Here is a 21,518-nt window from a genome sequence, read left to right as displayed (position 1 = left end):
TTATCAGCTGGTCTCTACTCTGTTTCAATATGCCTTTGGGGGACATGAGTCATGATCCATGTTCCACCACAAGATCTATTGAACTTTTAGGTTTGTATTTGATGAGTTTTATGAGGCCCTTTGGCACCCTCGTTTGGGTTTTGAATCAACATTTAGGTCTCTACCACCAACTTTTCAATAGTTCAGAGCTATGGTCTTCTTGTTCGAAATATGATTTTTGGCCTCGATCTTTTTAGCCCAATTTGATGGTGATGATTCCTAGTTACCCTACTTATATGTGCTTAAAAGAAACTTGAAACAAAAATGAACACAACAATTTTAATCAAAGTTGTAATAGAAAATGGATCAACATTCTCAAAGCAATGAGAAAATTTGAAGAATGAAATGCCTTTATCACTTACCAACTCAACAGGACATCCACACCTTGTCATAATATTGTGATAGAGGAACTTAGCTACACTCTGAGCCTTATTGTCTTTTAAAGCAACAGCTTCCACCCACTTAGTACAATAATCAATGGCAACCAAAATATACTTGCACCCTTTACTAGTAGTAGGTTTTATAGGCCCAACAAAATCCATACCCCACTTTTGAAATGGTTCCAATGGTAAAATAGGATGATCTGTCATCCTATCCCTAGAATCAAGCTGACAAAATTGCTGACATACCACACAACTCTTAGCATAAGAATGAGCATCCTTTAATACAGTAGGCCACCATAAACCAGCCTGTAAAATCTTTTTACATGTAATGTCACCTAAAAAATGACCTCCTGCTGCCCCAAAATGAGCTTCTTGCAACACAGCTGACTGCTCAAAATCAGGTACACATCTCCTAATTACCTGATCAATTCCTTTCTAATATAAGGCTCTAGCAATAACCAAAAAATGTTTGCTAGTAAGAGAAAAAATTCTTCCTTGATCTGTAGAAAACTCAGTGGACATGATGCCATCAATTAAGAAAATCAGCATGTGATCATACCAAGAATCAGAAATAGAACTTTGTACTTCAAATAATTTTGCATCTGGTAAATCATCCTGAACTCCTATAGGTTCTTCTCCTGTCTCAATCGGACTTAAATAGTCAGCTATGGCATGCTCTTTTCCAGGTGTATGTACAATTACAAAGTCAAACTCTTGTAACAACAACATCCACCTTGCCAACCTTCCTGTAATAAGTAAAGGCTTCTTGATAAGATATAACAAAGCTTGGTGATCAACATGAAAAATAACCCGATTACATAAAAGATAGTGCTTGAATTTAATCAAGGCATAAACTATTCCTAAGGCTTCTCTTTCAGTAATTGCATAGTTCCTTTCAGCAGGAGTTAACACCTTGCTTGCATAATAGACAGGTCGAACCAACCTCTGATCTTTTCCTGCATCAAAACAGCTCCAATAGTCACATCCGAGGCATCAACAAAAATATGGAATGGCAATATCCAATCAGGAGGTTGCAGAATGGGAGCAACTAATAGAATCTTCTTCAGCATTTGGAATGGTTTTTCTTGAGGTTCAGACCATACAAAAGCTACATGCTTTTTGGTCAAGTAAGAGGCATGCAAACATTGTCCAGATATCTGATGTACCTGCTATGCCATTTGACCTAACCCACAAACCTGCTCAATTCTTTAACAATGATAGGTGCCTGAGCTGATTGAATCACCTCAATCTTTTTTGCATCTATGGACATCCCCTTCTGAGATACCACATGGCCTAACAAAACACCAATTCTAACAGCCATTACACTTTTGTAAGGATTCAAAGAGAGTATGAACATCCGACATCTTTCAAAGCACAACTTTAGATGATGAAGATGCAAATCCCTTTTATTACACACTGAGAAGTCATCCACAAAAACTCTCATAAAATCCTGCAGATAAGGCTCAAATGTTTTATAAGCTGTAAAATCAAATGATGGTGGTTCATTCTTGAGACCAAAATTCATAATTGTAGATGCAAAAGCTCCCCAAACTGTTATGAAGGTTGTTTCGTGTTGATCCTCCTCAGCCACTTTAATCTGATTATATCTTGAAAAACCATCCAAAAAACTATACATTTCTTTCCCTTCTACTGCATCCAAAATGGCATCACAATTTCATTGGAAATGGATCAGTGATAGTGGCTGCATTCAATTTTCTGTAGTCAACACAAACTCTGATTTTTCCATTTTTCTTGGGTACCATAATAATTGCTGACAACCATGTAACTTCATAGATTGGTTTAATAAACGCAGATGCTAACAGCTTATCAATCTTTTGCTTGACCTGCTGTGCAAAATTAGGATTCATCCTATATCTTTGTTGCACAATCGAAACTGCATCTTCTCTCAAATTAATATGATGTTGATGCAACATTAGATCAATCCCTTTAACATCTGAGTAATCCCAAGTAAATATATCCTTATATTCCAACAACAACTGCAACAAATCCTATAGAAATTCTCCATCCACATAAATATTGACATTGACCATTTTAGGATCATCCTCAGTTCCCAAATTCAATTCCTTTAACTCATCCTTTTGAACTCTTTTAGAGCCACCAAGCCTTTTGTTATATGTCTTTTGCATCCTTTCTTCCTGTTGAACTTCCTCTTTTGGACTAGAAGCTACACTCTAATCCATTAATGGAAGCTACACTCCCAGAATTGCCTAACCCCAGCTACACTCAATGGAAGCTACACTCCCAGAATTGCCTGACCCAAAACAGGCTCATCAACAATCTCTTCAGGTTCCTGTTCGTTTTGCAAGATACTTGCAATATCCACCTCAAAAGTTGGAACCACATTCGGATTAGCCTCCAAAAAGCCTTCCTCCTCATCATCCTCACTTTTGCAGCCAAACTAATGGATTGGGCAAACAATGGCCGTTCTTTGCCAGGAATATGCTTTCTTCCCAACATAGGAATAGTGATTACCTGTTTACCCTTGGTAAGAACCATTTGATTCTCACCCCAATCTTGTTTTACCTTGCCTAACTTGAACCAAGGCCTTCCGATAAGAATCATCTCCTTCCTTTATCCTTAGTACTACAAAATTGACTTGAAAATGTCTACCTTTGTAATCTGAATGGAAGAGTTCCTCATAATACCCATAGGCTGGACCCTTCTCTGATCTGCCATTTTGACTTGAAAAGGTTCCGGTTTCAACTTCCCTAAGCCCATTGTAAGATACATTAACTCAGGTAGAATATTGACTCCATATCCTCCATCCAACAGTACCTCATCAAATATCCTATCTTGTAAGGTAACTTTAATAACAGGAAGTACAAAATCCACATCAGAAGGATGAATCGTGTTCACACCAGGTTCCCCCATTTGCTGAGTCGGAACTTCATAATGCTTAGCCAGCAATTTATGCAACAACCTTTCTTTAAAGGCTGGAACTATAGAAAGCATCTGATCCAAAGATAAATGTAAAGGAAAATTAATGAGTACCTCAAACCGATCACGTTCAGATGCTTCAACCCTCTGCTGGTGTTTTCGTGGTTCATCGAAAGAATCAGAATTATCCTCCAAAATTGGATGTTGCTGCTCCTTTTGAACATGCTTATGCACCCGATCTCGTACCCCTTTCTGCTGCTCCTAGTCAATAGGACCCTTGGCCTTAGACCTTGTTACAGCCAATACCTCAATCTCCTCCTCCATGTGCTCTGGATTATTGCAACTAATTTCCTCCTCTACATAATCTCAACTATTGAATTTGATCCAATTTTTTGTCCCTGATAAATCAAAATATCAATGATAATGACATTAGCTTGTGCCTGAGGTTGATTCTGGGGAGGTTGTGGAGGACTTTCTTGCTGGTTTTCTTGATTAAAGGAACAACTGAAATACCTCTTTCTTCTCTATGTTTTACCTATAACGCACAACGGAGACCAACCCAATGGTTAGGATCACCACAATAAACACAAGGCATCACCCCTTGGGGTCTTCTTTGATTGATTTCTTGGTTTTCTCCCTGGTGCTCTTTGATTTCCCTGACCAGGTGGTCTTCCTCTGAATGGAGCCACTTGATTAGCCTCAGCTGAAGCACTACCTCGCCCAGTATTAGAAGGTGGTTTATTCCTCTACTTTGGATTATACCAACATTGAGCAGTTGTGTGACCATCCTTCTCACAAATTTCACCGAACCTTTTCTCTTTAGGAGCAATTACCGAATATTCAATACTCTTTAACTGTTGAATCAAATCAACTTCATCACCTATCTTATCTTTCTTTTTCTTATTAGGAGTCTTTTTCTTCTTCTTCTGATCCTCATCATCTCTGAATCAGATTCGGAAGAAGAAGTTGTACCTAAACCAGAACCAAATTCACAAATCCTTGCTTCCTCTTTTGCTAGCCTTGGTCATGCCAATCCTTTTCTCAACTCTGGATGCAGCCTGTACCAAGTTATTAAAACCACCTGCAATATCAATACTGGCCACAACATTCTTAATACCACTCCTTAAACCTTTCAAAAAAAATAGCCAGCTAACATCTCATCAGTGGGTCATTCATTACCCTGTAATCTTTCCACAAAAATCTTGAATTTCTAAGCAAAATCCTCTACAAGCATGGTACCTTGTTTGATACGACGCAGCTTTCTTAAAATGTCTGTAGGAGTTTTCTTCTTTCTGCATCTTTGTAAAAAGGATTCTCTAAGTGCATTGTAAGTAGCAAAGTGAACCATACCATATTGGCTAAACCAACTCATGGCCTTACCTTCCAATGTAGCTGCAAATTGTTGTAATTTGATAGGATTTGTGTACATCACCTACTATCCACTAGCTTGCCATCTCATTTCAAATTGCACCACGTGACAATCTGCATCTTCCTTAGACTTTCGTTTGAATTTTGTTGATTTAATCTACGGATTAGGAGGTGGTTGGGCCATGGGAATAGGATTTGGGATTCTTGTAGGTCTTTGCCGGTTAGAAACCCTCAGTGGATCAAAGTGGAGTCATCTTCGACTTCTTGCAGGTCTTACTAAGAGTAACACCCCAAAAAATTGCCTCACTACCCTTCCCTTTGTTGCACCAAAACTCTCCACACCAAAATTTAACAGTGCTTCTTCAGGTGGTGGATCAATTTCATCATCATCAGGAACATCATCATCTTGAAATGGATCTATGTTGCCTACTCTGGCTTGAGCCCTTCGATAATATATGCGTTCTCCTACCCCTCTCGGACATGCATCATTCCAAAAAAACATCCATAAAAGAGAAAAAGTGTTGGGGTATAAAGACAAATGTGGTCGCCCAGGTAAGTGGGCGGGCCGCCAGGTATGTACACATATTCTTTTGTAAAAACCTAATAAGAACTCACTATGCTCTACACATTACAGTAGAGCGAGTTCACCATATCCTCGTGCTCTTCTTCTCGCATTCTCTCTCGCGTCGCACTTCCGCTCGTACTCCTTCAACTGGTATCAGAGCTCAGATCGAGGCTCGGGGCCGCACTGCAGGAGGCTAGAGTCACCAGCTCAGATTGGAATGAAATTTGACAGGCAAAGACACGGCCCCAAATCTAAAGAGCGAGCAAGCTCGAAGGGCTCGGTGTTGTCAGAAATTCATTCTGAGGTCATCTCGGCCACCGTTCGGCTTCGACAAAGGTCTGCGCAGGCCATTTTCGACTACGTGGTCTCAGCGGGTGCAGATCCGCCGACTCTGCAAATTTGGGGTTTTTGGCCTACGACTGCAGGTGTTGAGGATATCGACACTCCCAGAGTGTTGATTTGTGGCTGTCTACACATCGAAGGACGGCTCACAGTTCTTGGAGGCGTGTCACATACGACACGGGTGCATCTACACACGGACTGTAGGCGACATCCACTAGTTCATCAGGTAGCTTGTGTTTGCTGCTTGATATTCCAGATTTCATCCTGACATTGCAGGTACTTCCACATGGGATGTATTGTCAGAGATGATGTATGTATGTTGAGGGTTTGCTGGCTGTGAGTCACGCAGCAAACAACCGCCGCAACGGTTACAGCATACAATGGGAAATTTGTGGATGTATGACTCTGTGGGAAGTCTATGTACTGTCAGATTTACTGCAGCCTTTGTTGAGGGTCGAGTGAGGTTTTATTGAGCTGGGGGATTCTCGAATGTTGAGATCCTTTCGGTGATACAGGTCTTGGAGCGATCCCTCGAGCACCCTTAGATAGGCAGCTAGGATGTATTGACTGTGAGTTAGACAGTTGGGATTGCATCTTTGCTTTACTGCCGTTGAGGCATTGTTGCAGTCTATGCTTACAGGACAGTGACAGGACAGTGAGGGACAGTACAGGTGCAGGACAAGTTTACCCGCAGCTTACAATGTCAGAGAGACAGTGTTTTTTGAGCTGTTTTTTGGTCTGTTTTTTGAGTACACCAGAGCCATTTTACAAAGGAGACTCTGCCAAAATTTATGCAGAATCTGAAGCTTTCTTGGTTCATTTGACAGGTTGATATTGGTTCAGAGGTCAGTTTACAAGGGAAACTCTGCCGAATTTTTCCCAGGAAAGTAAACTACTGCGAAGCATAGCTATGGCTGGATCACAAGACACTACTCTTTACAATATCAAGAAGCTGGATGGAACCAATTTCCCATTGTGGAAGAAGCAGATTTGGCACGTGTTGGTACAAAAAAAGCAGATAAAACCTATAAAGCTCAAGGGGATAAAACCAGAAGATATGGACGAAGATGAATGGAGCGAAATGGATGAATTGGCACTTTCTACCATTATGCTGACTTTGGAAGAAAGCGTTTACTTCAATGTAGCAGACGAGATGTTGGCTTATCAAGCATGGTTAAAGCTGAGTGATCTTTATGAGAAGCAGAGTTCAGCTTCACAGGTATACTGGCTTAAGAAGCTTGTTGACTTGAAGATGAAAGAAGGGACACCTATGTCCAATCATCTGAATGAATTCAACACAATCTATAGTCAATTGTCAGCTCAAGCTGTCAAGTTTGATGAACCTGTTAGAGCTATGTTCCTGTTGATCACATTGCCGGAAAGTTGTGACACTTTTCACACAGCTTTGGGTAATTCTGCACCTCCAGATGGTTTGAACATAGCAGGTGTAGAAGGAAGTCTGCTTACTGAAGAAACCAATAGAAAGACGATGGACAAAGGCAAAAGAACAGCCTTAGTTGTCAGGGGAAGGACCAAAGAAAAGTAATAAGGTGGAAAGAGGAATCAGTCTCGTAACAAGTCCCGCAGTGCTAAAGGCAAGAGTGACATAGAATGCTACCATTGTGGCAAAATGGGTCACATGAAAAGAGACTGCAGAGAATGGAAAACAGAAAAAGGCAAAGAGAAAGCTGAAGACCATGGTGAGAAGAACAAGTCCTCAGTGAAGATCCAAGAAATAAATGTGACAAACACTGTTGCAGAGGATGACAGTCTAGTGTCAGGAGACATCTACTTCTTGAAGAATACAATGGACTCAGCTCTTCTTACAACATCTGATGGAAATGCACTGAGTGACTGGATTATAGACTCAGGGGCATCACTTCATGTGTCTCCAAACAAGGAGTGGTTTACCTCTTATGTGACCACTAAAGATCATGTTCGGCTAGGCAATGGGCAGACATGTGAGATCTTAGGTGTTGGAGATGTTCAATTGAAGTTTCAGAATGGCTCTTCTTTCACGCTGAAGAATGTGAGACATGTTCCCGCAATTACAAAGAGCTTCATCAGCACAGGTTTACTTGATGATGCTGGCTACGTCACCACTTTTGGACAGAACATGTGGAAGATATCCAAGGGTTCTATGACAGTAGCACATGGAGTAAATTCTGGAGGACTTTACATGATTTATGTATCAAATGTCTCTAAAAATGTAATCAATGTAACCGAGCAGCCGAACGTTTCTTTGTGGCATAGCCGGTTAGGACATATGTCCAAGAAGGGAATGGAAATCTTGTCTCGTTCTGGTTATTTTCCTAGATTTTCATTTAATGATTTTGAATTCTGTGAACATTGTCTGTATGGTAAGCAAACACAGCAGCCACATAAGCATAGAAGCAGTAGAAGAGATACACAGTTGGCACTTGTTCATAGTGATTTGTGTGGACCTATGCCTAACCTATCTCTAGGGGGAGCTTCCTACTTTATGACATTTATAGATGATTACTCGAGGAAAGTATGGGTTTACTTTCTCAAGCACAAGGATGAAGCGTTTAGTGTTTTCAAAATGTTTGTGACACTTGTGGAGAATCAGAGTGGCAAGAAGCTTAAATGCTTACGCATTGACAATGGTGGAGAGTATGTTTTAAAGGCCTTTCAGGACTTTTGTGAGTCAAAAGGTATAAAACGTGAACTTACTGCTCCTTACAATCCTCCTCAAAATGGTGTTGTTGAGAGGATGAATAGGACCATACAAGAGAAGGTCAGAAGTATGTTGTCTAATGCACAACTGCCAAATGGGTTTTGGGTTGAAGCTGTATCAACAGCTGTTCATCTTGTAAATAGATCTCCTAGCAAGGTTTTGCAGAAGGATTCAGTGCGAGAGATGGTATGGTCAGGCAAAATGCCCTCATACAAGCATCTCAGAGTCTTTGGCTGTGAGGCATATACTCACGTTCCAAAGGAATTTAGGAACAAACTTGAGCCAAAGAGTAGAAAGTGCATCTTTCTAGGCTATGGTAATTCTGGTGAGATGGGGTACAGACTTTGGGATCCCGAATCCAGAAAGGTTGTCCGCAGCAATGATGTTCACTTTAATGAATCCAAATATCATTCTAAACCAGAGAGGGTTGAGGAGATTAGAAGAGTTGTCTTCCAAGAAGATGGACCTGCACGTGAAAGACAAAATGTCAGGGCTCAAGAGGAGCAAGGACAGGATAGAGTGGAACCACAGGTTGTGGCTGAGCCTGAGCCACCTATTGTGCGTAGATCTAGACGTGTCATGCGACCTCCTGATAGGTTTGTTCCATCTATGAACTATGTCATGTTGACTGATTGCAATGAGCCTTCATGTTACAAGGAAGTAGTGCAAATGAAGGACTTCGGGAATTGGCAATTGGCCATGCAGTCAGAGATGACAGCTCTGCATAAAAACAAGACATGGAAGCTAGTTAAATTACCACAGGGCAAAAAGGCTCTACCTTGTAAATGGGTTTACAGGTATAAGATCACCGCTCATGATAGTCAGCCAAAGTACAAAGCAAGGCTTGTTGCCAAGGGCTTTAAGCAAGAACAAGGCATTGACTTTGATGAAGTCTTCTCTCCGGTGGTCAAGATGACTACATTGAGATGCTTTCTTGCATTGGTTGCCATATTAGATTTGGTGTTGCACCAAATGGATATCAAGACAGCATTCTTGCATGGTGATTTAGATGTGGAAATTTACATGCAGCAGCCAGAAGGGTTTGTTGAGAAAGGCAAGGAAGATTGGGTATGCCAGTTGTTAAAGAGCCTTTATGGCTTAAAACAATCACCGAGAGCATGGTACCATAAATTCCACAAGTTTATGCTTTCTCAAGGCTACAAACGTAGTGAGTTCGATCACTGTCTATATACAAAGAAGGCTAAGGATGGTAGGTTGGCTGATCCTTATTTTGTATGTGGATGACATGTTGATTGTTGGCAAGCACTTGGAAGAAATTTCAGCTTTGAAGTCAAAGATGGCAAAATCGTTTGACATGAAAGACATGGGTGAGGCAAGTCATATACTTGGTATTCGCATTGAGAGAGACAGATCAAAGAAGTTGATTTGGTTATCTCAAACAGAGTATATTGACAAGGTTTTGCAACGTTTCAATATGGAGAAGGGAAAGGCACTGAGTGTTCCATTGCCACCATATGTGAAACTTAGCAAACAAGATTGTCCTGTGTCTGAGGAAGAACAGGCTGAAATGGATAAGATTCCATATGCGTCTGCAATGGGTATTTTGATGTATGCAATGATTCCTACTCGCCCAGACATTGCATTTGCAGTGGGAGTAGTAAGTCGATACATGTCAAACCCAGGCAAGAAACATTGGGAGGCAGTGAAAGGAATATTGAGATACCTGAAAGCTACAAAGAGTATGTGTATATGCTATGGGAGTCAGGAGCTAAGTGTAAAAGGTTTTACAGACTCGGATTATGCAGGTGACTTAGAAAACTGAAGGTCTACGTCAGGGTATGTCTTTACATTGGTTGGTGGAGCAGTATCATGGCGTTCTAGATTACAAGATTGTGTTACTCGGTCTACTACAGAGGCTGAATATGTTGCAGCATCAGAGGCATGCAAAGAATCAATTTGGCTTAATCGACTAGTAACAGATTTGGGAATCAAAGAAGAGATGCCTGTGTTATATTGTGATAGTCAAAGTGCTATACAATTGGCTCGCAATCCAGTTTATCACTCAAAGACAAAGCATGTGGATGTGAAGTATCATTTCATCAGGGAAATGCTCGAGGATAAGCAACTTCAGCTTGTCAAAGTTCACACCACAGAAAATCCTGCTGATCTACTTACAAAAGGACTTCCCTCAGAGAGCTTTGCACATTTTTGCAAGCAGTTAGGTGTAGGGTAGTACATCACTTCTCTACATCTCTTGTATATTAGCTTGTATAGTAGCTTCTCTCACACTTAAAGTACCACATTGGACTTTAAGTGGGAGGTTGTTGGGGTATAAAGCCCAATGTGGTCGCCCAGGTAAGTGGGCGGGCCGCTAGGTATGTACACATATTCTTTTGTAAAAACCTAATAAGAACTCACTATGCTCTACACATTACAGTAGAGCGAGTTCACCATATCGTCGTGCTCTTCTTCTCGCACTCTCTCTCGCGTCGCACTTCCGCTCGTACTCCTTCAAAAAGAATACCAAACAACTGCTTATGACCTCAAAAAAGAGGACATAACCAGCAGGATCGCCAAATGTGTTGTAGGTTCATCAACACAAAGAAAATTGAACCAAAGTAATACCCTTAACCTCACATAACTCAAGACTACATTCAGATACAGTAAAATGTTACACATAAGATATATGATAGAGCAAGAACATAACTCAGAAGAGAACTCTGATCCACTCTATTCATCAAGAAAACTACAACCTCAACCCATTACAGTCGGATTGATACACACACAAAATGAGCTAATAAGCTTGCTTCACCTGAATGTGGTTATAACAACCTCAGTCTTGGAATACAACCAAATGTTAAATATCTGATTTACCACAATCCGACTGACCATAATCCGATCTATTACAATCCGACAAAGTATATCCGATTGACCAACAAACTACATCCAATTGACCAAATAACTTAGATACTAGTGTGCTTGTCAACAGTAGGATGATGTAAAATGATCTTTGCGTCATACTTGTGCCAAACCAGACAAAAACAATGTATAGATGGCTAAAAATAAGATTCTTAGCATCAAGAATTTAGCATCTTAGATAGAGAAACTCACATCCAAGTCATGTGGCATCACATGATTGGAACTTACAACATGCTTACATTAATACCCTCGCAAAAATTTCTCATGTGGATAATGGATATAGTGTTACTATGGTGAAAGAGAATTTAATACTCCACACGACATGTCACAAAGATTTAATTAGATAAAAATGTGCATAAAAAACAACATATCAAACCTGAGTGGTATGCATATGTCAAGTGTAGACCTTCAACAACAACAACTTAGGTTTTCTTTACGTCTTCAAACTGCAACAAGCTCCCTTGCTTTTGAGTCACTCTGTGCATTATCCTCCCTAGGTTGAAACACCTCTAGCTTTACATCTTCACAGTGCATTGAGGTCCCTTGCTTTTGGGTCCCTCTGTGCGTGATCCTCCCTGGGTTGAAACACCTCTAGCCTTTTCAAATTTATTTGTGTTAGAAGATAATAAAGCTTAAATATAAACTGCCCAAATTTATCTCCATAGGAAATAAACATATCTTTCTCTCAATCCTTATAGTCTCTCTCTTTATATAGGAAGATTATGAGAGGAGTTTTTTCTATCTAGAAAATCTTAGTAAATTTTTAGCATTCAATTTTAGATGTTGTTTTAGATGCTATTGTCATAAAATCTAATAACTAACCAACCCAAATGATTATATCATATTAAACTGATCATTTAATGTGGGAGGATAAACGGGAACAAGGGTTAGAATATAGACATGTGCTTTCAGATCTATCTCAATATGGGGCCAATGGTAAAGTGGTCCAAATGAGAGATGATCTGTCAAAGAGCAAGGCTAGCCAACGAAGCTTAAAAGACCTTAGGGTTAGCTTCATTAAAGACCTCCAAAGTTTAGTGTTAAAAAGCCCTTTGACCTTAGGTAAGCTAGGGCTGAGCTTGAGGTGGGAACCCATCCCAAGCTAAAGGTGCTTGAGGTGCTTGTCGTGCTTGATGACTAAGGTGCTTGAGGTGCTTGTCGTGCTTGATGACTAAGATGCTTGAGGTGCTTGTCGTGCTTCCTGACTAAGGTACTTGAGGTGCTTGTCGTGCTCGCCGACCAGGGAGCTTGAGATGCTTGTGGGAACATTACCCAAGCTTGAGGTGCTTTGTCATGCTTGATGACCAAGGTGCTTGAGGGTAAGGTGTTCCACAAAGTCAACATCTATCCTTACAAGGAGGGGGCGAGCCCTACAAGAGGGGGCTAGAGAGAGAACACTGTAGCGCAGATAGTGTGTTGTTCTTGGGTGCTCCTCAGTGCAATGTGCGTGACAATCTCACTCAAAACAAACTGAAAACAAGAAACAATAGACAACAACTAAGATCACAGAGACACAACAGTAGCAGACCACAAAAAATGACTCGACTATCTCAAAGAACTGATACAGACTCTGGCGTGGCAGCACACTCAGCTCTAGCCCATGACTCTCAGGTACAATGCGGTGTCGAGGCTCAGATGTGCAGGGATGGTGAAGACGTGTTGTGTATATGGACTCACTCTCCAGACGACGACGACGTTGGACCATATATCTAGAAGATGATTAATGACCCAACCGCTACTACTCCTAAGTACCACCATAAAGAGCCACCAATAGCTCATAAATGTCCCCCATCTAAGTCTATCCCCAAACTGAGTGGTGGTGACCTAGCCACGATGTCCACTAGACTACCACCTGTATCCCCGCCACGTGTCACTGTCCAGCCCAGAGAGTCTGTCCAGTGTGAACCAGCCCAGACCAACTATACTAACTGTGTGTCCTGTGAAAGTGACATTGTAGCCTACTACTACAGGTTGCCCTCCACAAGACTGCTCACCGTCTCGGTGAGAGGAAGAATGAAAAACTGTGAAAGAAAACCACTAGATACTGCATATGTACAATGGTGAGCTCCGGAATCTGTCATCCAAGAGATAGAGTTGTGGCCACTGCTACACCCAAAGTATCAGCCTCTGGAGGTGGAGCCATCAGATCGATGGGAAAACTCTGGACTCTATGAGTGCTATCCACAAACTGACTCTCAGCAAAAGGAGCAACCACCTGCGGCTCGGCAGATGGGAGTATCTGGCCTGAAGTGTACTGAGGCCACCAACTTGCACACCCATGTCGATGTGAGCCGTCTGTGAGGATGGCATGTGCGGTAAAGGAGCCAAAGGTTCCAAGATGCTGAAATCCCTGAGGGTAGTAGTCAAACTGATGTTGTGAAGGTGCACCTCCCCCAAACTGTCAATGATTGTACTCACCATATCCCATATACGTCTGTACTGGTCTAGTTGGATGAACCCACCCGTAACCCATGGTAGCATGAGGCTGCTGCTGAAACTGCATGTCCCCTTGGACTAGCATGTCTCGAAATCCTTGCATTTGAGCTTTGAGATTATCAATTATCTGTGACTTTATGTGCAGAGCCTGACGCAAGGCAAAATGGTAGCATCTCTATCAGCAATGGCACTCTTTGCAACTCGCAAGCAGCCTTCCATGGCCGCACATGTGGCCGAGTGCTTTTGGTGGGTAGCTGCTAATTTCTCTACACCAAGTTCAATCATTGCAGTAGCATTTCTTGACTCCTACAAGTTTTCTTCAGATATTTTGAACAACGAAGTAGAGTCACCTCCACTAGAAGAAGAAATATTAGCACCTGGTGGTGTAGAGTGCCCACGAGGCACTCCAGTCAATGTCGGGGTGACGGTAGTAGCAGGGTGCCCAAGAGGCACTGTAGTGGTTGGGGTGACACTGGTAGCAAGTTCAGTGGGTGAGTTGGGGATGGGAGAGAATGACGACGGTACCACAAGTGCTGCCGAGAATAGTGTGGTAATAGTGGCAGTAGTATAGATGGGAGCAGTGGGGAGAAATACCTATGGAAGAGAGACCGCCTCAGTAACAGGAGTGGGCGTACCAAGAACAGCGGAGCTCACAACGGCCTCCGGCACTGTGGAGACTATAGAGACGGGTACGGAGGTAGAAGAAGAACGTCGTAGAGGAATTGTCACCCTAATCTGACTCTCTGAAAATGGCAGAGGTTGTAGTGTCTCTGTCGTATCTTTGACCACTTTGACTCTTTCCTTTTGTTTTTTCTTTTGCTCATCTGTTCCAAGAGACTCTCTTTTTTCACGCGATGACAATGTTGCATCCTCATCTATTTCAAGGGGGTTGATGCGGATGTTTATCACCCATGCCAACAGTGGCGCGGCAAAACATTGGAAGCTAGACTGAGGTGACTGTACTTGTGCTCTAAACATTTTTGCCCTTGTCTGCAATGATGTAAAGAGGATCTGATGAAACCCACTAGGTATGTTCTTTATTAAGCTGTAAAGACCATCACATTGTGGGAACGTGGTAGGTACTTCGCATTTCCCCTTTGGTCCTTGAGCATCTCTCACTAAAAAGTAATATCTGAATACCGCTAAGAGAGTTTTGCGATGCTGCAGGTTTGGATGATCGGGTTTGAACAATGCCTGATGCCTATATGGTATCAGCTTTGGAGAGCTTTAAGTAAGACCTAGTACTCAGCTGCAAGGAGGGAAAGTTGGTCATCCCCATTGCATGTCCTAGATGCGCAGCTGTCAAAGTGTGTCCTCTGACCTTTGGAAAAGATTTCAGCATATCATGAACCATGCCCACAAGTATGTCCTCAGGAAGGATAGCTTCAGCTAGCGATGTGACACCCAAGTTGTCCAATTGGCCCTGTGAGAGCACATCCCTGAGAGATGGATTGGGCTGCTGCATGTGAAAATTGAGTGAAAACTTCATTTTGTGTTTTGGTTTTTCAGGCCTTGCAACTTCATGACTGATCATGTGACTCATGACTTTCTTTTTCCCTTTTGTATCTTTCTCTTGTGCACTTGAACTATCAATGTCTGAGCCGCTTCCACTGTCTAAGCCGGAGCTGGAATCTGCATCTGATGTCGATGCTTTGTAACTTTTGTGAGATGGGGCACTAGACGTCATATCCGTGACCCCATGGCTGCTAGGTTCTGATTTTGCTTCAGTTTCATAATTAACCTGCTGTTGTGGTTGAGTCCTTTTCCTCGGCAACAGTTTTTTGCCTCCTCCCATAGCCACTAATTGCTAATCGTACACATTGTAGTAGTGTCTTCCAAAAAAAGCAAACCCAACAGCTTATAGCAGTGAACTTAGTGAAGAGTAGATTTTGTAAGGTCCCCAAGAGCATACATAGAAAATATCCCCAGCTCATACATTTCTCAGCACATCACTATGTGTCTCATACTCAAACATTTCTCAGCACATCAATGTGTGTCTCATACTCAACTGCAACTCTGTCCCAAATACAATTGCAACTCTGCAAACAGCAATATCTCGATATGTGCTTCTGAGAAACGTGGTAGGGTGAAAATCTGAGATAGGTCGAGGATTTATTATCAACTAAGCGAGACAGACAACTGATAGCTCAATTCAATATGCATGTTGACAGTACGGTCCAGACAGGCTGTTGATAGTATTGTGGAGCCAGGCTTAGGCTTGCTTGAATAGGTCAAGGGAGGAGCTGCTTGGATAGGTCGAGGGAGGAGACAGGTGGCGGCGGACGATGTTGGGCAGCGGCGAGGATAAATATTTCTGGGCAAGGGCAAGAGAGGGAGACGAAGACTAGATTGGGGGCGAGGCGCGAGGGTTAGATGTGGGGGGGGGGGGAGAGAGCTGGGTAGAGGCCACGATAGATAGGGGAGCTGGGTAGGGGCGAGGGGTCGATGGGGGGGGGGACAAGAGCTGGGTAGGGGCGAGGGGTCGATAGGGGAGGGCGAGGGCTAGATGGGGGGGGGGGGCGAGGGTTGGGTAGGGGCGAGAGGTCAATGGGGGGGGGGGGGGGGGGGGGGGGGGGGGGAGGAGGGGCAAGGTGTAGAGAGAGGGGGCCGAGGACTGGGTAGGGGGTGTCCAGGGCTAGATAGGGGCGAGGGCTAGATTAGGGGGGCAAGGGGTGCGTAGGTTGGGTAGGGGCGAGGGGGTGTGGTGAGGGGCGACGGGGAGTTGGTTAGGGGTGAGGGTAGTAGAGGTAGGTGCGAGAGGGGGTTTAGAGGTAGGGCGAGGGGGTTTTTTAGAGGGAGAATTAGTGAGTAGGGACGAGGGAGAAATTAGATGGAATTGTAGGGTAGGGTTATTAGCAGCAAAGTAAGGACAATAAATAGAAGATAAATAGTGCACCAGAGAGAAAGGAGAGAATTTAAGTTGTCGTGTGAAGGAGAAAAGGGAGCAAGGGAGATAACAGAAGTTGTAAAGTGCTACCAGCATAAACATTTGCATAAAATTTGCATGCTTCCTATAACTAGGATCTGTAAATCAGAAAGGCCAGAGCAACCCTCCCAGCCTCTAGCAAACTTGAATGTAATTGTAAGAGAGAGGGGAAGAGCAATGAACTAGTATGGCAACAGTGAAGCTACGAAAGAGGTCGCACCAGAAAGGCAAGGAACTAGATGTGTGTGTGTGAGAGCTTACCACAAGAGAGAGGGAAAGGGAGATATTGAAGAGCAGGTTTGAACGTGTTAGGAACAATACCAAAATCAAAGATCTATCGACAAGAGCTGAAACTTGGACCTTCAACAAATCCATGAGGAGAGAGAGGTAGTAGAAACAAACAGATCAATAACGTTGGATCGTAGCAAGACTCCAAAAAGCCCAATTCTATCAATGAGAGGATAGCAGAATTGATGCACTTAGTCAAACGAGGAGAATTTTAAAGGTAACACCGATTACAGTTGAGATGCGACTGACATGAGAAAGACTTGAGAATAGTGAAAAGGAAAAGACAGAGAGAGATGAGAACAGGACAGTCATAAGGTTGCTGGTGGGATGGATAGAATACCCAGATTCCTAAAGAGTCAGGGAAGTGAGTTATAGCACTTAATTCTTGATCCATTTACCAGTGGCAAAGGACTGCCTACCCAGAGTGACTAACTGGACAGCCCCCTGTGGCAAAATCTCTTGTACCATGAATGGCCCTTGCCAGGCTGGGACCAGCTTCTTAGATTTTTTCAGATCCTTCGCTTGATAGAGTAGCACTAGGGAACCCTGCATTATTTTTGGCTTTCTGAGATGGAGATCATGCCACGCTTTGTGACAAAGTTGTTCCGCTTGGAGAGCATGTGAAGCTAACATCCTGCTTTCTTCTAACATTGAGAGACAAGAGAGGTTTGCGGAAGCAATCCCCGCTGTGACGCGAACACTTCCCACCCTTGCTGAACCTGAGTTGAACTCATATGGTGCAATTGCTTCTAGACCAAAAGCTAGCTGGAAGGGGGTGTAGTTAGTGGTTGCCTTGAATGAGGTGCAATAAGCCCAAACTTTGCCGAGGATAGCCTGAGCCCAAGACGTTGGATGTAGGTGACAAGCTTTCCTGAGAAGCGCGATTAGCACTTTGTTAGTGCTCTCAGCTTGCCCATTTGCTCTAGGATAGTACGAGCAAGATTTGCGATGAAAAATCTTGTAGTTCGTGAGGAGTGTGGAGATCACGTCGTTGACAAAATGACTACCTCGATCACTGGTGACTTCCAAAGGGCACCCAAACCTGCAAAAAATATTTTCATACAAAAATTTTGCGACAGTGATGGCGGTACAGTCGATGGTAGCCACCACTTTGGCCCACTTTGTTGCATAATCCGTTGCTACCAGGAGATACTTACGATTGCCGGGTTGAGCAGATGGAGTAACTGGAACAACAAAGTCCAAGCCCCATCGCTCAAAGGGCAACTACGCCATAGATACTTGCAGAGGGTGATTTGATTGCTTGCTAGGCTTGGGCGCACATGGGTGACAGACATCACAAATCTTGACATGAGCAATAGCATCTCTAAATATATAGGGCCACCATAAGCTGGTCTGTAAGATTTTTTGTGTCGTGATGTGACCAGGGTAGTGGCTACCTGTAGGACCATTGTGTGCATCCTCTAGAATGTGGTCTACTTCATGAGGGGAGACACACTTGTGCAGCACACCATCTGGCCCATATTTGTAGAGCTGTCCTCCAATCAAAGAGAAGGGTCTAGACTTCAGCAAGAGTCTTCTTTTTTGCAAAGGAGAAGCATTCTCAGGATATAGGCCATTAGAGAGCAGATGTAACACATCTCCATACCATTCAGGGGTCGTGTCAACCTTAAAGAGATGACTATCCGGAAAGTCATCATCAACCCCAGTATCGGGCTCACTTGTATGTACGCGAGAGAGATGGTCGGCCATGACATGCAGCTTGCCTAGACTAAGAACTGCTTCGAAATCGAATTCCTCGAATATCAGTAGCAACCTCTAGACTCTTCCTACAACTTGGGGTTTATTCAAAAGATAGCGTAGTGCATGATGATTTGTGATGAGGTGAAGTGAACCCCTAGCAATTAATGACGAAACTTCTGTAAAGAATACACCATAGCCAAACCTTCCTTTTCTATGGTGTTGTAGTTGCGCTCTCCTTTGGTGAGGAGGCAACTTGCATAATGAACAGGGCAATCCAGGTTGTACTCCTTACTAGGCTGAGTCAGCACAGCCCCCACAACCAGTTGACTGGCATCAGTATGCACATGAAAAGGGAGAGACCAATCTGGAGCCACCAAAATAGGTGCTTCAGTTAGGCGCTCTTTGAGGTATTCAAATGCTTCGGCCTCAGGGTTTGACCATTTAAAGGGTACAATAGCACTAGTGAGTTGGGTCAATGGCTGAGCCACCTGTGCATACATTCGTATAAACCTGCGATGATAGCCTGTGTGGCCTACAAAGCTTTGAACACCTTTTGGGTTGATGGGAGGTGGTAACTTCAAGATGGCCACGATCTTCTCTGAGTCAGGTGCTAAACCTTTGTCAGACACCACAGGGCCTAGAAGTGTGCCCTCAGTGACCAAAAAAGGACATTTGTTAGGATTGAGCTTTAGGCATGCCTCTCTGCACCTGAGGAAAACAGCAGCGAGCTGAGCGAGGTGCTCCTCTAGATTTTCCACTGGGGTTGAACATTGAGCACCTGAGAAGGTCAAAAAATTGTCCATGAAGACGTGAAGATGATCTGTAAGTAAAGGACAGAATATGAGATATACTACTCGATTAAAGGAAGGTGGAGCGTTTTTCAATCCAAACGACATTCTAGTGTAGATAAAAATACCCCAGGAAGTCACGAAGGCCGTTTTAAGCTGATCACCTGGATGAATGCCCAACTGATTGTATCCATTGAACCCATCCATGAAACTGTACAATACATGCACTGCTACATCTTCTAGCACACGCTCAGTGAAAGGTGTGGGGAAACCATCTGGGATAATTAACTTGTTCATAGTGCGGTAATCTATGCACACACGGATTTTATTGGATTGCTTCTTAGGCGCTATCACCATGGGTGATAACCACTCAGAGTGCTCCGCAAGTACAATGATCCCTGCCTCTTGCATTTTTTCGAGCTCTTACTTGACAGCCTCTGCATACTTTGGGTTGACCTTGTAAGCTCGGCCTCTGACAGGCTTAGCCCCTTCAACCAGAGTGATAGTGTGGACACCCAATTCTAGTGGGATCCCTTCCAAATCCTTGTAGGACAAGGCAAAAACATCTTTAAAAGAGTGTATAAAAGAAACTACATGATCAAGTAATGTAGGATGCTCCCATAACCAGGCTGCTAATAGGACGTGATGAGGGTTGTCAGGGTCGCCCAAGTTGACTTCTTTGACCGGGTCAGGAGGTGTAACTGGGGAGAGTACTTCAAAAGTTGAGAAGTGAGCGTCCTCTTGGAGCATCAAGACATCATGGGCTGGTGTTTGATCAATTGGAAACTCTGCATACTCTTCTTGTAACCATCCTGGTGGAAGCTCATCGAAGGGTAAATCTTCAAACACAAACATAGTCGAGTGCTTTTGAGGGGTGGAACGTCCGACCTGGGAGATGTTAGAGGAAGGGGGAGATCATTCGCGAGTTCATGCAGAGGAGATTTCTTCCCCCTTCAATGATGTGTTATAGGTTCACCAAGGCCAACGGCTTCCATCAGAGGAACACTTGAATCATGGGAATCAGGGACTAACACACTTACTTCTTCGACTGGCACACTTTCTGTTGTAGGGCTTGTGACATTGGTGTTCGCCTGAGGAGCTGGGAGAGAGAGTGTTACCGGCACAGGTGGGTTTTGAATAGAGACCACATAGCATGGCATCGAGGTGGTAGCTTCCAACCACTGTAGTAGGTCTTCGTCAGACCCCTCAGGTTCTGCTCAGGGTCGGGGTTGGACTGTACTGACAACGAGTTGTGATGAACCACTGATCCATACCTTCTTCAAGCCGAATTGGTTGCATGGGGGATCCAGGAGTATGTATCCACATGGTTTCGTTTCCCCAATCATGAAGTGCCTTAGTATGCCGCAACCATGGTCTACCAATAAGCAAAGGAAATCCTCCCTCCACCTTAGGAAGATTGATCACCACAAAATCCAAGCTAAATGTGAAGTCTTGTACCATCAAAGTCACCTTCTCTACTATGCCCACAGGGTAGACTATCCTCTGGTCTGCCAATGTAACAGTGAATGGAGCAGGATGGGTAGGCTACAGACCTAAGGCCAACATAGTAAATTCTGGCATCAGATTGATCCCAGATCCACGATCCACTATGACGCCTAAGAATTGATGCCCAAGAATAGACACAGTGAGATGAGGACTTTTGTAGTCGATGAGGGGAGTAGCTGTATATGAAATCATGTAGGACTCCAAGGGCTACACAGGTAGGTGCCCACCACTAGGTCCTACACCAGGATACAGAGACTGGATGATGGAAAGGGTGTCACTTTGGAAATTTGCATCAAGTCGAAGCATGTTGTACAGTGACACTTGTTGAAAGGTGTTTTTCAAGATAGACTCTGTTGTAGGCTTCTCTCTTTTGCTCAGATCTTGCTCTGGTATCTTAAGCTTCTGCAAGTCCTCTACTGCTTCCATGAAAGCACCATCAATATCTATAGAAGAGAGGTAGGTTGGCTCTTGGCACTACCTACTGGTTTGTCAGCTACTAATGGAGTTTGACTCCTTTGTGTGATTGGAGATGAAAAAATTGGACCGCCAGGGAGGCTGAGACCAAGAGCAGCTCTCTGTGCCCGTGTGAGCACCCTAGCCGGCTCTTCCACCTGCTGCAACCCATCGCGAGAGGCAATTACAAGAGTGGAAGGCGGGGCCTGTGGAATGGTGCTTATTGTGATGAGGTTAACCTTTGGGA

The 21,518-nt window shown here is 43.4% G+C and overlaps 1 protein-coding gene across 1 annotated transcript; it reads right to left on the bottom strand.

The window, feature by feature from the left end:
- Nucleotides 1–281: 281 nt before the first annotated feature.
- LOC147428443 (uncharacterized) lies at nt 282–5,190 on the bottom strand. Its single transcript, XM_086496844.1, has 13 exons — nt 4,991–5,190; nt 4,701–4,712; nt 4,560–4,612; nt 4,314–4,449; nt 4,154–4,262; nt 3,054–3,581; nt 2,695–2,841; nt 2,471–2,614; nt 2,183–2,419; nt 1,836–2,019; nt 1,611–1,715; nt 882–1,378; nt 282–809 (listed from the first exon to the last, which is right to left on the bottom strand). Exons 1-13 carry the CDS (start codon nt 5,188–5,190, stop codon nt 282–284), a joined length of 2,880 nt encoding a protein of 959 aa, XP_086352970.1.
- Nucleotides 5,191–21,518: the final 16,328 nt, after the last annotated feature.

This window comes from Adiantum capillus-veneris, chromosome 23 (assembly GCF_014529385.1).
Source record: "Adiantum capillus-veneris isolate H3 chromosome 23, ASM1452938v2, whole genome shotgun sequence".
NCBI lineage: Eukaryota > Viridiplantae > Streptophyta > Polypodiopsida > Polypodiales > Pteridaceae > Adiantum > Adiantum capillus-veneris.
Note: the sequence above shows the minus strand (reverse complement) of the source record. Positions and strands in the feature narration are given on the sequence as shown.

What these genes read in the sequence shown, in the direction of transcription:
- LOC147428443 (XM_086496844.1), bottom strand. Translation starts at nt 5,190, where the DNA reads ATGTTTTTTTGGAATGATGCATGTCCGAGAGGGGTAGGAGAACGCATA. An exon ending in TAAAGAGTATTGAATATTCG is followed by an intron (nt 3,582 to 4,153) that starts GTAATTGCTCCT and finishes CCTATTGACTAG; the next exon opens with GAGCAGCAGAAAGGGGTACG. An exon ending in AGAATTGAGCAGGTTTGTGG is followed by an intron (nt 1,379 to 1,610) that starts GTTAGGTCAAAT and finishes GTTTTGATGCAG; the next exon opens with GAAAAGATCAGAGGTTGGTT.